The 15,017-nt window shown below is 42.0% G+C and overlaps 1 protein-coding gene across 2 annotated transcripts in view; it reads right to left on the bottom strand.

Annotated features, from left to right (window-relative positions):
• Positions 1-15,017, bottom strand: part of vps35 (VPS35 retromer complex component) — a 28,157-nt gene that overhangs the window by 2,959 nt on the left and 10,181 nt on the right. For both annotated transcript variants that reach the window (XM_086296980.1, XM_086296985.1), the window contains exons 9-17: positions 14,654-14,763; positions 14,043-14,139; positions 12,648-12,796; positions 10,865-11,072; positions 9,211-9,366; positions 7,227-7,349; positions 6,957-7,136; positions 5,782-6,021; positions 5,292-5,435 (exon numbers count right to left, since the gene is read on the bottom strand). In XM_086296980.1, the coding sequence (XP_086153106.1) occupies positions 5,292-5,435; positions 5,782-6,021; positions 6,957-7,136; positions 7,227-7,349; positions 9,211-9,366; positions 10,865-11,072; positions 12,648-12,796; positions 14,043-14,139; positions 14,654-14,763 (1,407 nt within the window). The remainder of the gene's footprint in view (positions 1-5,291; positions 5,436-5,781; positions 6,022-6,956; positions 7,137-7,226; positions 7,350-9,210; positions 9,367-10,864; positions 11,073-12,647; positions 12,797-14,042; positions 14,140-14,653; positions 14,764-15,017) is intronic.

Raw genomic sequence — 15,017 nt, 5'->3', positions numbered from 1 at the left:
TATAAGAGAAAGAGAGAACTTTAAGGAATTCATACAGCCACTACAGTGACATCAGAACCATGAAAAAATATTGCTGTAAACAGTTTATTTTGCGACACCACGAAACAAACGATAGCGTAAAATGAAACGATGGACGTTTTTATATCGTTATATCGAACAGCCCTAGGTGATGTGACATCACACTCCATGACGGGGGTGTGTGGCCAGCATGAAAACAACTGTAGTCGGGATCTAATATTAAGTGACACAATGCCACCTAGTGGCAACAGATAATCAGCAGTAGATGATAATCATCATCCCATGCAAATAACATTTCAGTTGGTGGATCCGTGCATGATATGCATTAGGGTGACTTGTAGTAAGTAGGTAATTTCCATCACCACCTAGTCGGCAAAGGTAGTATATTTAGTGCGTAAATAACAACACCAATCAACATCCCAGACCAGATAGCGGCTCACCCACACCACGCCCAAGCCGTAGTTCAACTTGACAATGGCATGCTTGGACATGCAACAGGGCGCACAAGCCCTCCGACTGCTGTTTGCAGCTTTGTAAGACAATAGAGAATTAGGTCTATAAGCTTCTGGATAATTACACTGTTTTAGTAATTTTGATTATTAAAATCTACGGTTGTTGTGCACAGAGCGAACATTATTAAACCGTATCATTGTCCAAACATTTATAGACCTAACCAATGTTCCCTCTAATGCTTCACGTGTCTGAGCGAACACACAAACTGAGCGTCCCTTGGACCACTGTGAGCAACAGCAGACGTGTGCACTGTGGTCACGCCAGCATCCAAGCTACATGTTTATTAAAGTAATCAAATTACAGCATTTATGTTAGACTATCTTTAATTAACTGCTTTAACCCACTTACAACGAAAATGTTAAAAAATCTAGCCATTGACCTGTGCAGCATGTTAACACTATTGGAAGGAAAAATAACTTGAACTCTAATTTTGAAAACAACTTTTTTTTAATTAATTTTTTTTTATAAAGCTCTGACTTGTACTCTGAGTCTGTGGTCTGGGAGAGAGTCGGTAACTCTGTCTGCAAAATACAGTAAATAATGACCAATGTTGAGCAATTAATTATATCCAGTGGGGCAAAAAAGTATTTAGTCAGCCACCGATTGTGCAAGTTCCCCCACTTAAAATGATGACAGAGGTCAGTAATTTGCACCAGAGGTACACTTCAACTGTGAGAGACAGAATGTGAAAAAAAATCCATGAATCCACATGGTAGGATTTGTAAAGAATTTATTGGTAAATCAGGGTGGAAAATAAGTATTTGGTCACCTCAAACAAGGAAAATCTCTGGCTCTCACAGACCTGTAATGTCTTCTGTAAGAAGCTTTTCTGTCCCCCACTCGTTACCTGTATGAATGGCACCTGTTTGAACTCATCATCTGTATAAAAGACACCTGTCCACAGCTTCAAACAGTCAGACTCCAAACTCCGCCATGGCCAAGACCAAAGAGCTTTCGAAGGACACCAGGAAAAGTATTGTAGACCTGCACCAGACTGGGAAGAGTGAATCTACAATAGGCAAGCAGCTTGGTGTGAAAAAATCAACTGTGGGAGCAATCATCAGAAAATGGAAGACATACAAGACCACTGATAATCTCCCTCGATCTGGGGCTCCACGCAAGATCTCATCCCGTGGGGTCAAAATGATCATGAGAACGGTGAGCAAAGATCCCAGAACCACACGGGGGGACCTGGTGAATGACCTGCAGAGAGCTGGGACCAAAGTAACAAAGGTCACCATCAGTAACACACTACAACGGCAGGGAATCAAATCCCGCAGTGCCAGACGTGTTCCGCTGCTGAAGCCAGTGCATGTCCAGGCCCGTCTGAAGTTTGCCAGAGAGCACATGGATGATACAGCAGAGGATTGGGAGAATGTCATGTGGTCAGATGAAACCAAAGTAGAACTTTTTGGTATAAACTCAACTCGTCGTGTTTGGAGGAAGAAGAATACTGAGTTGCATCCCAAGAACACCATACCTACTGTGAAGCATGGGGGTGGAAACATCATGCTATGGGGCTGTTTTTCTGCCAAGGGGACAGGACGACTGATCCGTGTTAAGGACAGAATGAATGGGGCCATGTATCGTGAGATTTTGAGCCAAAACCTCCTTCCATCAGTGAGAACTTTGAAGATGAAACGAGGCTGGGTCTTCCAACATGACAATGATCCAAAACACACCGCCCGGGCAACAAAGGAGTGGCTCCGTAAGAAGCATTTGAAAGTCCTGGAGTGGCCTAGCCAGTCTCCAGACCTCAACCCCATAGAAAATCTGTGGCGGGAGTTGAAAGTCCGTGTTGCTCGGCGACAGCCCCAAAACATCACTGCTCTCGAGAAGATCTGCATGGAGGAATGGGCCAAAATACCAGCTACTGTGTGTGCAAACCTGGTAAAGACCTATAGTAAACGTTTGACCTCTGTTATTGCCAACAAAGGTTATGTTACAAAGTATTGAGTTGTATTTTTGTTATTGACCAAATACTTATTTTCCACCCTGATTTACCAATAAATTCTTTACAAATCCTACCATGTGGATTCATGGATTTTTTTTCACATTCTGTCTCTCACAGTTGAAGTGTACCTCTGGTGCAAATTACTGACCTCTGTCATCATTTTAGGTGGGGGAACTTGCACAATCGGTGGCTGACTAAATACTGTTTTGCCCCACTGTAGTTACTTCTTCAAAAAAGTAACTGAGTTAAGTTTTTGCAGCAGTTTACCTAAAATGCAGCCAAGGCGGGTTTTAAATAAACATTTCAAACTATTTACAGAACAATCAGCTAGGGCTGGGCCATATTATACCGTTCACGGTAATACCGGTATAATGTTAGGCAACGATAGGAAAATGAAATATCGCGATAGAATGGGAGTAAAACGCGCATGCGCAGTGCCTTTGTTTTCATACGCACATGGCCGATTGTTGAGTGAAACAGATGAACCAGAATTGGTTTGTAAAAATGGTGCAACTTCCGTGATGTGGAACTGGTTTGGTGTTTGTCCGTCAGGTACACGACAAAGCACATTTTTTTGCAGAACATGCAAGCGGCCGTTGTTATTGTCGTATTTGTCGGACTAAGATGCTCTTAAATCTGGGAGTAATCTGGGTCCTAAACTCCGTATGCTTCAGGTCAAACAACACTGCAGCATCACTTAGAGTTAAAAACTGTCTAAATTCTTTCATCTTTAATAAAACGATCAGCATTGCTGCTTTACCAGGTGTAACTATGAAGTTTAACTTCCAGGCATCCATGAAAACAAAAGTTATTACATTTAACGGAGTTAGAAGTTAGCAGGAAGCTAGCGGAAGTTAGCTCGCTAGTTTCGCTAGTTACCTAAGCATGATATAGCATGTTCTGACTGAGAGATTTCTGAAAAAAAATCAAACGTACAGCTCTGCTATCACTTCCAACATAAATGAAGACAGGAAACTAAACAGCAGTGACGTTTGTAGGGTTACTGAAGTTGGGCTAGCTGGTATATAATGATGTGCTACGTGATCGCTAGCGACACAGCTATGTTAGCATAACATAAACAGTGAAGCTGGAGGACGAACACTAACACTTTTCCACTTATAAAAGTTAACGTTAAGGTTCTTCATGGTTAGAGACAAATGCAATCGCATGGCAGGATGCTGTAAACGGACCAAACTTCAGTCAGGAGAACAACTGAGATAATCCATCCACAATACGAGGTTAGTCATTAATATACTGCAACAACATGGGAATAGAGCAGCTGCCAGAGAATTCAACATTAATGAATCAATGGTACAGAAGTGGAGGAAGCAAGAAGAATGAGTTTAATAAAGTTTGATTTATCTGACTGCTTTGTTTCACTTAATGTGCCTTATAATCCCGTGCACCTTATGGTCCGAAAAATGCGTACTGCACACTGCAGTTTAATGTTGCAAAGCACCTCTTTTTAACTTCAGTGGATATTATACATGGTTATGCTCAGGATATGTCAGCCCATTTCTACTGGAAATGCCTTTTGGTTAAACTTTCAGCAAGCAATTTGCATTTGCACTGTTACATTTTTATAAAGCTTTAATGTACATAAAAACCAGCTTCTTGTTTAAGTGAAAATTAATGGAAGGTTGTCTTTTTGCGCTAGTAATGTTGTGGAGTTGTATTTTGTCTCGCATCAATTATATCGTCAGTTATATCGTTATCGCAAATTTTCAAATATATATCGTGATAAATATTTTTGGCCATATCGCCCTGCTCTACAATCAGCTGTTCTGCATCAAATCTGATGCCACACAAATTATCTGTGCCACTCCAAAAAATAATTTCTGTCCACTATGAGATGAAGGAGAACAACAGCCTGATACCTGCAGGCCTGACAACAGGAGATGTATCACTGCTGTAACACCTGTAACACTCAGCAGTCGCCTCATTGTTCTGACACACACAACAACACTATTGACTACACTACACACTAACTACACACTAACTACACAAGATTTATGCTAAACGTTGCAAATCTCTCACATCTCAAACACGCCGTCACTCCTAAAACTTCCTCCTTCCTAAACAACTAAATGTCATGTTGCCATATCATTTTTTTGATTGGTCCACATGGTACATTTTCCACCAATAGGAAAGGGTGGAGTTTTTGCTCACAGGCTTTCGAGCGTTTTCCTTATAAAACGGCGTTTTTACCGTTTCTTCCTGCAGTAAATGTAAACAACGACAGTATTCAGGAAGAAAAACAAACATTGCAGATATTTTATCATAACTCTGGTTTTACGTGGCCGATCAACACAATTTACAAACTGGTATAAAGTCCACACTTTGTCCGTCAGTTGTTCGTCTGTCCTGCTCACATCTCCAATGGTTGTACACGTTGTCATTAACGTGGCTTCACTCCACATCAGCCGCTTTGCTAAAACACCGGCACATAAGGACGCTGTCATAGCCTGTCGACGTTGATTAGCTGCGTATATACGAATGTGAATCGCATCATTGGCTGGACTGTGGGATACGGTGGCATCGTTCTGATCCCATACAGGAGCAGCCAGTCACTCACTGACTAAACTGTTAAAGTTTTAATTTTAATTTCAATTCAGGTTAGATTTTTTTTTGTCTGCAACGCAGATGTTCTGTGCGCAGAGACGTGCCAGCAGTGCTTAGCGGGAACATTGGACCTAACTGTTAATCAACACTTTAACTTGAGTGGTTGGTTTGAGGCAAATGAAGAAATTATTCTCTCTGGCAAAATGACCAGTTACTGGTTAGCACAAACATTTTTTTGTCTTACCGCATCGTTTTCCCTCTCATAGAAGCAGACGTATCTGTTGAGGATTTCAATGAAAAGCTGAACTTGCAGTGATGGATCCATGCACTGGTTGGCAATCTTCAAGGCTTTCTTTAGACACTCCATCACCCGCTTACCATCACGGATCTAAATGTGTAAAATGAGCAGGGAGCATTTAGAGATGTGCAAAAAGACTAAAGTGCACAATAGCATTAACAGCATTATATAGTGTGTTAAAGCGCACTGTGTCCCGTAAAACTGAACTTGCTGATCCTTCCATCCATTTGATTCCATAACTAATCTTTTGGGGTTTAATACAGTGACTGTTTAGCCTTCTTCCTCCTCTAGAACAAAGTCCTACACCACACACTGATGATTCCATTTAAATGTCATTTTTTAGAACGTCACTCATCTGCATGCACATGATTTTACTACAACCATCTTCAACAACTTTATGTTAGTGTGTGGGGAAAAAAGCCTAATTCCAACACACCTCTTCACCATTTTTGTCAGTGCTGCGACCTGACCAGAAGAGATGGGCACAGATGCTGACAGCTCTGCACTGGTCAGGCTTCTTCAGCAGCTTGGACGCAGCCAGTGCACACTGAGTCCTCAGGGGCTCGTGGTTTTCCTCACTGAAGCATCGCATTCGCTCAAAAGTGCCAATAATCAAGGTGATGGCTGCCAGCTGAGCTTTGGAGTCACTGATCTCATCCTCATAGAGAGAGAATGCCTAATATGGACAAAGTATGGAGAACCAAGAGAAGAGATGAAAAGGTTGAGGGGATGGAACAACACCACCCATTGACAGAAAGAGGACTGTAGCGGTCTAATGGTTTTAAAATACAACAAAATAAAGTTATGTTTTTGGTTATACACTCTAAAGTTTTAGAGCACCCCAATTTTTCCAATTATTTATTGAAGTTCAAGTCGTTCAAGTTCAGTGAATAGCTTCAAATGGTACAAGGGTAAGTGGTGAACTGCCAGAGGTTAAAGAAAGGTAAAGTTAGCCAAAACTGAAACATTCTGCACATTTGAGAATTATCCAAAAGGCCTTTTCCAGGGAACAGAACATGGGTTCAACATTTAAAACTATTCTGCAGCAATTTCAAAGAAAGTCAGGGAGTACAGTTTCCTTCACCATCAAAGGAACTCAGGACAGAACAGCATTCTGCAGGCCCATGCAATAGCCTCTGGTATATGACTAGCTGGTCAGGGGTTCATCCTACAGCAAGATAATGACCCAAAACATAAGTCACAGTCTCCAGACTTAAACCGCATCAAGCTGTTTGGGATGAACTGGACAGAAGAGTGAAAGCAAAGCAACTAGCAGTGCCTCATTTATGGGAACTTCTGCAACAGATATGGGAAGAACTTCTGAACAATATTTGATTTCTATTGTAGAAAGAGTGCCACGGGTGTTTTCAGACACCAAAGGTGGCTACTTTGGGTCAAAGGGTTAGAATACATGTTGGTCTCTAAATTGATTCAATGATTTCTTCTTTTCAGTCCAACCGCTTTCATTTCAGAGTGCAATGAGACATTAAACTGCAGAATTTTCAATAAAAAACTGGAAAAACTCAGGTATCCAAAACTCTGACCGGTAGTGTGCACACATGTATGTATATAAACTATTTAAAGGCATGACAGTATTATTAAACATTCTACCTGTGACATGAACTCATACGCTACAGTCTCGTGGTTTTCAAAGCCAATCTCCCCTGCAGCCAGCGCCCCCTGCAGGAAGAGTCGAAGAGGCAGCTCGGCGAGCTCAGCCTTAATGAGTGCACTGATTGTCTGGTGGGCAAAAGAAAAAATCTTCTGGCACTTCTTTTCCCATTTGTCATCCTAAGAGGAAAAGAAATTGGTATGATTTCATAACAGGACATAAAAGAAAATGCATTATGTGCTTTGTGATGAAAAATAACATTTGCTCACGGTGGAGGAGTTTTCCTTGTATCGAAAGGCTAGCTGGTAGGCAGCAAACACAAGGGGAGGCAATGTGTAACGAATCCTTTGGTTTCCACCAGCTCCAAAGTGTTTGCGTGCTGTATTAAGAATCTGAAGCAAACAAGAACAAAGTTAAGTGAAAACCACTGGTCTCAGCAAAAACACTCACAGAAGTACAAACTGCTGGAATTTTCCCAAGAACTAGATAAGGTGGGGACAAAGGAAACACTGCAGCATTATTCTCAGAATCTCTAGCAGCAACTTAAAGGAGACCACCTGCAGGACTCTTTCTAATACATAATGTGCACAATTAAGACTCTTCGGGTTCGTCTCAAATGCTTGAAAAGAAGACAACTGGACTTCTACAACTTCAGATACATTTCCACGAGGCTTCTTTAATTCTGAAAACAAAAGGTGGAGTGAAGAAGAATAAGAATCCTTTATTGTCATTATGTCTTCACACACATAACAACATTACATTCACATATACACACAATCAAGAATAGAAACAACAGGTAAGATATTATGTGGAGATCCAGGAAGATGACGTCCACACTGCCTGGACCTCCACCAACGCACAATGACCTCCACGGTGTTGCTGGTGTTCGGGTGTTGGATCTCCTCTCTACAGTGAGTCTCATCATTGTTCCAATATCAGACCCAAACAAAACTTAAATACTTCAACATAAAACTAGTAAAACAAAAATAAATACAGCTTCACGACTGAACAGTTTTGAGCAAATACAGTGAATAACGTCGGGCTGAGCACACCGCTCTGTGGCAACCAGTGCATCCAGCTCCTCATTCTCACCACTGGAGTAAGGGCGACGTAGCCGCTGAGGCAAGTGCACCCGGTTAATTTAAACCTTGGATTGGTTCCTGAGGGTTATTGATCCACTATTAACTCATTCACTGCCATTGACGTCTATAGCCATCAATTGCAGTGAATGAGTCAATGGGTTTAACTCATTCACTGCCAATGGCTGGCAGTGAATGAGTTAATCATGCGAGTCATCACATGAGCCAAAAAACATTCCTAGGTCATCACTGGGTGTTAAGGGTGAAACCGGTGTAGGACACTGTCACCCCACCATCAGTGGAGCTATTGAGGTCACCTGAAGTGGCTGGAAGGATGTCAGACTGCACAGTAAGTGGCTGATACTTCGTGTCATAGGCTACGCCTCTATTCAATGAAGATGGTTCACAGTGGACACAGATGATCTCATTTTAGCAAACCACCTGTCTTCTTGGTCCAAAATGTGAACATTGGTATCCTGAGTGACCTTTAGATGTAGAGATACACGTGAGTGTGCAGCTGATTTCATTTAGGTCCAGTTGGGAGAACCACATATCTAAGATGGTTTTTTGTTTGTTTTTTTAAACACACGACTCTTCCTCTTCTTTCCTTTCTGCTTCAGAAGATACATTTCTGCCTGACGTTGCAGGATCCTGATGACTCCACGCTCGTCTTCCAGAGCAGGGCTCGCAAAATCGCTTGCCCCACGTCCCGGAGCTAGCAATATCTCCGGTCGGGTGAACAAAATCTATCTCAGCCCCGCCCATCGGTTATCATATAGCCCGACGGGCGGGGCGATTTTGCGAGCCCTGCAGAGGGTGTGGTAAGTCAAAGCGTAGGCTTCTGGGAGTCTGTGTCGGCTTCCGGTAAACTTCAATGTTGAGGCTTACAGCCTCCTTAACGAGCAAAGCACAGTCCAGGAATGGTAACCCTGATATCCTCCCTGGTAAATCAGTGAATGTCACCCGCATACCTGAACCTGTGGCTCAGTGCCGTCCCTCTCAGCCCCTTCCTCCATGATAAGCTTAGCTACAGTGGGGGACACAGAGGAGCCCATGGCACGTTGTTGGCCTTGCCTGTACAAATGTCCAGTTGCCTTGTTTTCAAGCACTCAAGACTACCACAACCTTGATGACTGAGAACGTAGAAAGACACAATGTTAACGCAAACACCTACAAGATACTGCTGATCAGGATCTTCAGAATGGAGCAGATGGATGAAACGACCCACAAGGCTCTGCTCCTCAGCAAAGTCCTCTGGGTCTGGATCTTCAGTTGGTTGGTCTGGCTGGTCCTGTATCAGTGTGGACACCAAGTTCAAGATGGCGTCCACCTAGAGGAACAAAGGGTACAACATTAAACCGATACTATTTACAAACTGTGTAACCAGGTTAGATGTCTGCACAAAAACCTTAAAGAATACTTTAACATGAAACTACTAAAACAAAAATGAAAAAACAGCTACTTTTATACAGATTTCTCACTAATCTAAGCAAATATGACAAGTTGCATCACAAAGTACAGATGATACTTCAGCCATACATAACCAGCGTGCATTCAGCAAGAGACTGTGGCTGTGGTCAAACAGCCTACATAAGTTTTCTGTTAACATCACTTTTTCATCTGTCGGTGAGGGCTTCTCTACGGCGACTGTAGTTTGGGGTGTTTGTTAACTTTTACAAGCCTATTTGCAAGGTTGTTGGGAAACTATATAAATGTGTCTGCAAAAAGTTGGTTCTGTTCATCTGGACGCAGCGTTTTCAGTGGGAGAAACATTTCATCATCATCAGGTGACGTCTTCAGTCTCAGCTGACTGCAGGTTTCACCCTTATAAACAGCACATTTGCATAATGACTGAAACCAGCCCACTGAAGGAACAATGGGCTGAGAGGTCAGTTCCTTCATCATAATTATGCAAATTCTCATGACCATTGATCAACAAAGCCCACTGATCAATGGCCATGAGTCCCATTCACAGAGAGTTGGGGAATGGCTGCAATCACAGCATTGTAAGATGGTGACAGATGTACCCTTAGGCCCCTCCTCCATTCAGAGATGGTCTTTCCCTTTTCACGTAAATGGCCTCCTTGACTCCGCCCTCAAACCAGCGTTCCTCCCTGTCCAGGATGTTACATCCTCATCATTGAAAGAGTGTCCACTGGCCTGTAGGTGTAAACAGACTGCAGGTGACTCTTCTGTGTTGTAGCCAGAGGTTGTTTGGTTTCCCCGACGTATAAATCCTGGCACTCCTCCTGCACTGAACAGCGTACACTATGTTACTCTGTTTGTGTCGGGGGACCCGATCCTTGGGGTGCACCAGTTTTTGGTGCAGCGTGTTTTGACCCGGTGTGTTCTGTCACCATCTTACATGCTGTGATTGCAGCCATTCTCCAACTCTCTGTGAATGGGACTCATGGCCATCGATCAGTGGTCTTTGATCCGTGGTCATGATAATTTGCATAATTAAGATTAAGGAACTGACCTCCCAGCCCATTGTTCCTTCAGTGGGCTGGTTTCAGTCATTATGCAAATGTCCTGTTTATAAGATTGAAACCTGCAGTCAGCTGAGACTGAAGACGTCACCTGATGATGACGAAACGTTTCTCCCACTGAAAACGCTGCGTCCAGATGAACAGAACCAACTTTGGGAGATTTATGTTCCTGGATGATTGAGATGCATCAAGACGATATTTAAATGTGTAAAAAAATAATTACAAAAACTGTATCTATGAAAACCACACATCCTTTCTTATGTAAAATGTTGCTAGGGGGGTGTTTTGTCTGATGCTCTGTCGGTTTAAATACAAATCTACAGCTGTTAGATTAATAACCTGCTCTTGTGCCACAATGGTGGTGTTGTAGTCCAATGTGTTGCTCAGCACATAGCAACTCATGTTCTTGCGGGACTCATAGTCGAAGTATTCAAAGAGTGGTGGGAAGTGTTTGAGCTGCAGGACCATCAGCACATTGTTGTAGGTATCCACCGGGATCTTCAACAGCCTGGTAAGTTCCTTTGACACCGCACTGCTGGTTGCTATGCTAGAGGAGGGAGAAGAAAGGAGACTGAAAATGTTTTTCCCTGCACGATTAAAAGAAGCCGACTCAGGTTTACAGTTCCAAGGGACAAAAAAACCCTCATACCTTCAGGGGGGATCAGTATGGGCTCAAAGATCAAGTTTGTGGAAATTATTAAAGTTGAGAAACTGAGTGAGGACACACATAAAAGTAAGCATATGCTTAGAGATGTTTCTGCTGACATGCTGTGTTTGTTCTTCTCCAAACATCTTTGCTCTCATCTGTCTAAAGGACTTTGTTCAGTTGCAACTTTGCAAAATGAAGTCACACTGTCAAACTCTTTTCAGAGAGAAGACATTTTGTTTGGAAAATGGCAACATTTCCAAATCAGGCATACTTGTAACCTCTGTTTTGCACGTTGACCTTTAACATGCTTACTGAGGCCTCCAGAGCTCTTGGGTCGATTGTGTGGGACAACACGCTCTTGGACGGGGCTGTCTTGGATGTTTTCCATTTGTGAATAATCTTTCTCACTGCACAGAGTTCAGATTGATTGGAAATGGTCTTCTAGCCTGACCCAGATTAAAGGGCTGCTTCCCTCAGATCACTGCTGATGTTGTTCCTGCTTTGCAACACCAGTGTTGCAGTTGTTTCTCAAGAAAGCAATGTATTACTCATTACTTGTTATTCTTCAAAGTAATCCAGTACTTTGCCTAATTACAGTAACTGTTACATTGCTTTTGACTCTAGGCTGCAGTCCCACATCAACACAAATCTATACTAATGAGGACACATTTGATCTTTCTCCTAGATTTCAGCTATTTAACACAAAGCAAAGTTGAAAACCGACCAAAGGGCCAAACAAATTGGTGATTCTACATTAGAAACACGAACAGGTAGAAATGCAGCACGACTGCTACCTGCTGAAGGGTCTGCTGGTCTGCGGTCGGCACAACAAAAAAATCACGTCGACTTCTTTGCAAGCTTAGTGTTAGCATGCCACATATGTAATGTGATTATTGTAACATGGTACTTCAGTGTGTTAACACACAGCTGACTCACTACTGACACACCTACAAACAACCAGAGGGGTCACATTTAACTGATGATCAGTCAGCCAAGCACCATTTTTAATTCAGTTTTATTTAAAAATGACAAATCACAACAAAAGTTGCCTCAGGGCGCTTTCTATTGTAAGGTAAAAATCTTAAAAGAATACAGTGCATGTGATAATCAGGACCTGGCGGCTACTTAATGCCCATGGAAGCAGGAAGCCTGGACTGTACCGCTTCACTGACTTACCATCTTGTTAAATAAATAATGACACTGTATAATATGTCATGTGCTTTTGTGCATCTGACGATGTATTTGCCAAATGTTAAGATGATTATTATGTCCTGAGATGTAAAATCTTTCATCTGCACAACTCATGAAAGCAACCAAGTTTCTAGTTTCCTCAATAATACTAATAACACATCTCAATATGCAAATTTATGTCATAAGAATGAATGCATTCTGCAGCTTTTATTAAACACAGCTCTATGATTTCATGACATCACACGGCTCACTCAGGAGTTCATCAGGGGGCCAGAGACTTACTGTTCCAGGTTGAGCTTGTTGAAGATCTCCACAGTACTCTCCAGGACTTTGTCTACATAATCTACACGTTCAGGGTAGCATTTCATGGCCAAATTGATGAGAGAGACCTGAAGCGATACAATATCCTCTGATGGCATGTCCTGGCGAGACTGAAAGAGTAGACAACAGAAGGGAGCAGTAGTCCCATTGTTAGTTACACTTACTCTAGTACTCTACCTAGTTTGAGAGGCTCCGCCTTTGACTCGGTTGTCCTGTAACAAATAAATTATGATTGCTAGTTTGCTAAGATCCTAATATGATATACCATCTCTGTTAGACTTTAAATGTGGCTCCATAATAATATTACGTGCTTTTAATGTGCTCACACTCGTATGGTTAAGGATAGCTCTCTCCCAAAAACCTTTTGCATTCAATAAAGTAACTCTGTCATCTACTTTGGTCAAACTAGGGCAAATACAATGTTTGTCTATATTGTGATACACTCTAGATATATCATGACAGGTCTTGCGCCCCAGCTCCCCCGGTACCGCGGGTGAGTTGCAGCTTAAGCCTCTGTGAAGTCAGGTTTTTATGTCAATATCAGCATGTGTGGTATCCACTGAACCTCCAAATCTCAGGTAAAAGCTCATATAAACCATTTCTACGACCAGCAAACACAGCGAAAACAACAAACAATGAAAACATCTGTTACATCATTTTGTAAAATGTGCCTAAACAAACATGGAAGCCACGAACTCACTCGACTTCACACAACCAAGCCAATGGCACATTGTCTGAAAGCAGAGATCTTCCTACACCGCAAGTGTCGAACACCACAAATATACTGCATGTTAAACAGTAACATGCAATCAGACTCACGTGTGCTGTTTTCCCCGTTTCTCTGGCTGTTGTAGTTCGTATCACAGCCGCTGGTTTATTTAAGCTTTTCTTTGGTGTGTGGGGAGATGTTCACACGCGCAGTTTAATTCGTAATTTTGCAGGGGATGACTTTTCAGCTGGCGGAATACATTTGTGGTACTGCTACCTTTTGTAGCAACAGTTTTATGTCATATTTTGTAAATTACCGCATTTTGTTCGACATCCACCTTGGAAATCCAAATGACAGCAAGTCTGCAACTCCCACTATCGCCATATTTCCCCCTATCTGATAGTATATAAACACTCTCGCTCAGCGCAATGTGCCAAAAATGTGCCGGTAAATGATGCATTCTGTGCGTGTGGGAGAAAACCAAAAACTTGCAGTGAATTACGTGCAGACAGCTTAATATTTCCTTAATATATACTCGATGGTTATGATAAAGGCATTTTAATCATCATACGTGGAAAAACCCGCGACACATCAAGTATATATTGCCTACCCCTATGTCAAACCTTGTTGAATTTAAGGAAACGTACCTGAATTACAGTGGCCACCTGCTGAGAGAAGATGTCAAACAGTTTGATTTCAGCAGGGATCCCTGGGCCATCTTCTCGATGAGCAAACAGAGCAAGTCTGAAACACAAATCAGAAGCTGGCTTAAAAACATCTCCATAAACAGTAAGTCCTTGAGCTCAGCTGTGCATCAGGGTTTTAAAAGGTTTGTACTGTTCACTGCTGAACAAGCATTATTATGAGCAAATCATCATTAGTTTAAACAGGAAGAACAAAATGCTGGAAACCTCATGTTGCAGTTAAAGGTTTAAGCTTGGGGACCAGAGTAAAAAACATGCTTATGGAGCAGCATAGTGGTGAAGGTTAGCACTGGCTAGAAGCTTCTGGTTAGCTCCCTGTGCCAATTTCCTCCGACAACCTAACAAGACATAAGTGTTGGGTTGAATGAGAACTCTAAATTGACTATGATTAAGATACAAATATTTAAATACAAACTAATGTTTTTAAAATGTATAGAATAAAGTAATATATGGCTAACTGTAACTGGTACTGTCAGTCAACCAGTCTCAAAAAGCACTAAATTGCAGTTTGCTCACTGGGTAGCTCTGCTACACTCCAGCAAATAAAACCATACCTGTCAATGAGGGCGATGATGATGTTCTTGACATTTACATGTTGATGTAGCTCAGCACAGGAACGCAGGAAAGGATTCAGTGTTTGAAGGTGGAACTCGTCTGGGAAAACCTTCGGAGACGAGATTATGTTAGCTGAGGCCTGAATGACTGTGACTGCACGTCATATATTTGAAACAACCAGGATGATTGAAATAAAGGCCATTTGAATTTTTCAAATAATGTTGGCTTATTGGGGAACACGGCGGGTGGAACAAATCTGCTTACATGTGACCAATCCCCCATTTGTTTTCCTTTAACATGGTACAGTGTTTGTTTGTTTTTACTAACAGTGCATGATTTCTGGTCATCCCTACTATTCCCTAA

This window comes from Aulonocara sp. 'chitande type north' Nkhata Bay, linkage group LG1 (assembly GCF_057382095.1).
Source record: "Aulonocara sp. 'chitande type north' Nkhata Bay isolate Kocher_YH1m ecotype deep benthic linkage group LG1, A_spYH_male_GT1.1, whole genome shotgun sequence".
Classification (NCBI taxonomy): Eukaryota; Metazoa; Chordata; class Actinopteri; order Cichliformes; family Cichlidae; genus Aulonocara; species Aulonocara sp. 'chitande type north' Nkhata Bay.
Note: the sequence above shows the minus strand (reverse complement) of the source record. Positions and strands in the feature narration are given on the sequence as shown.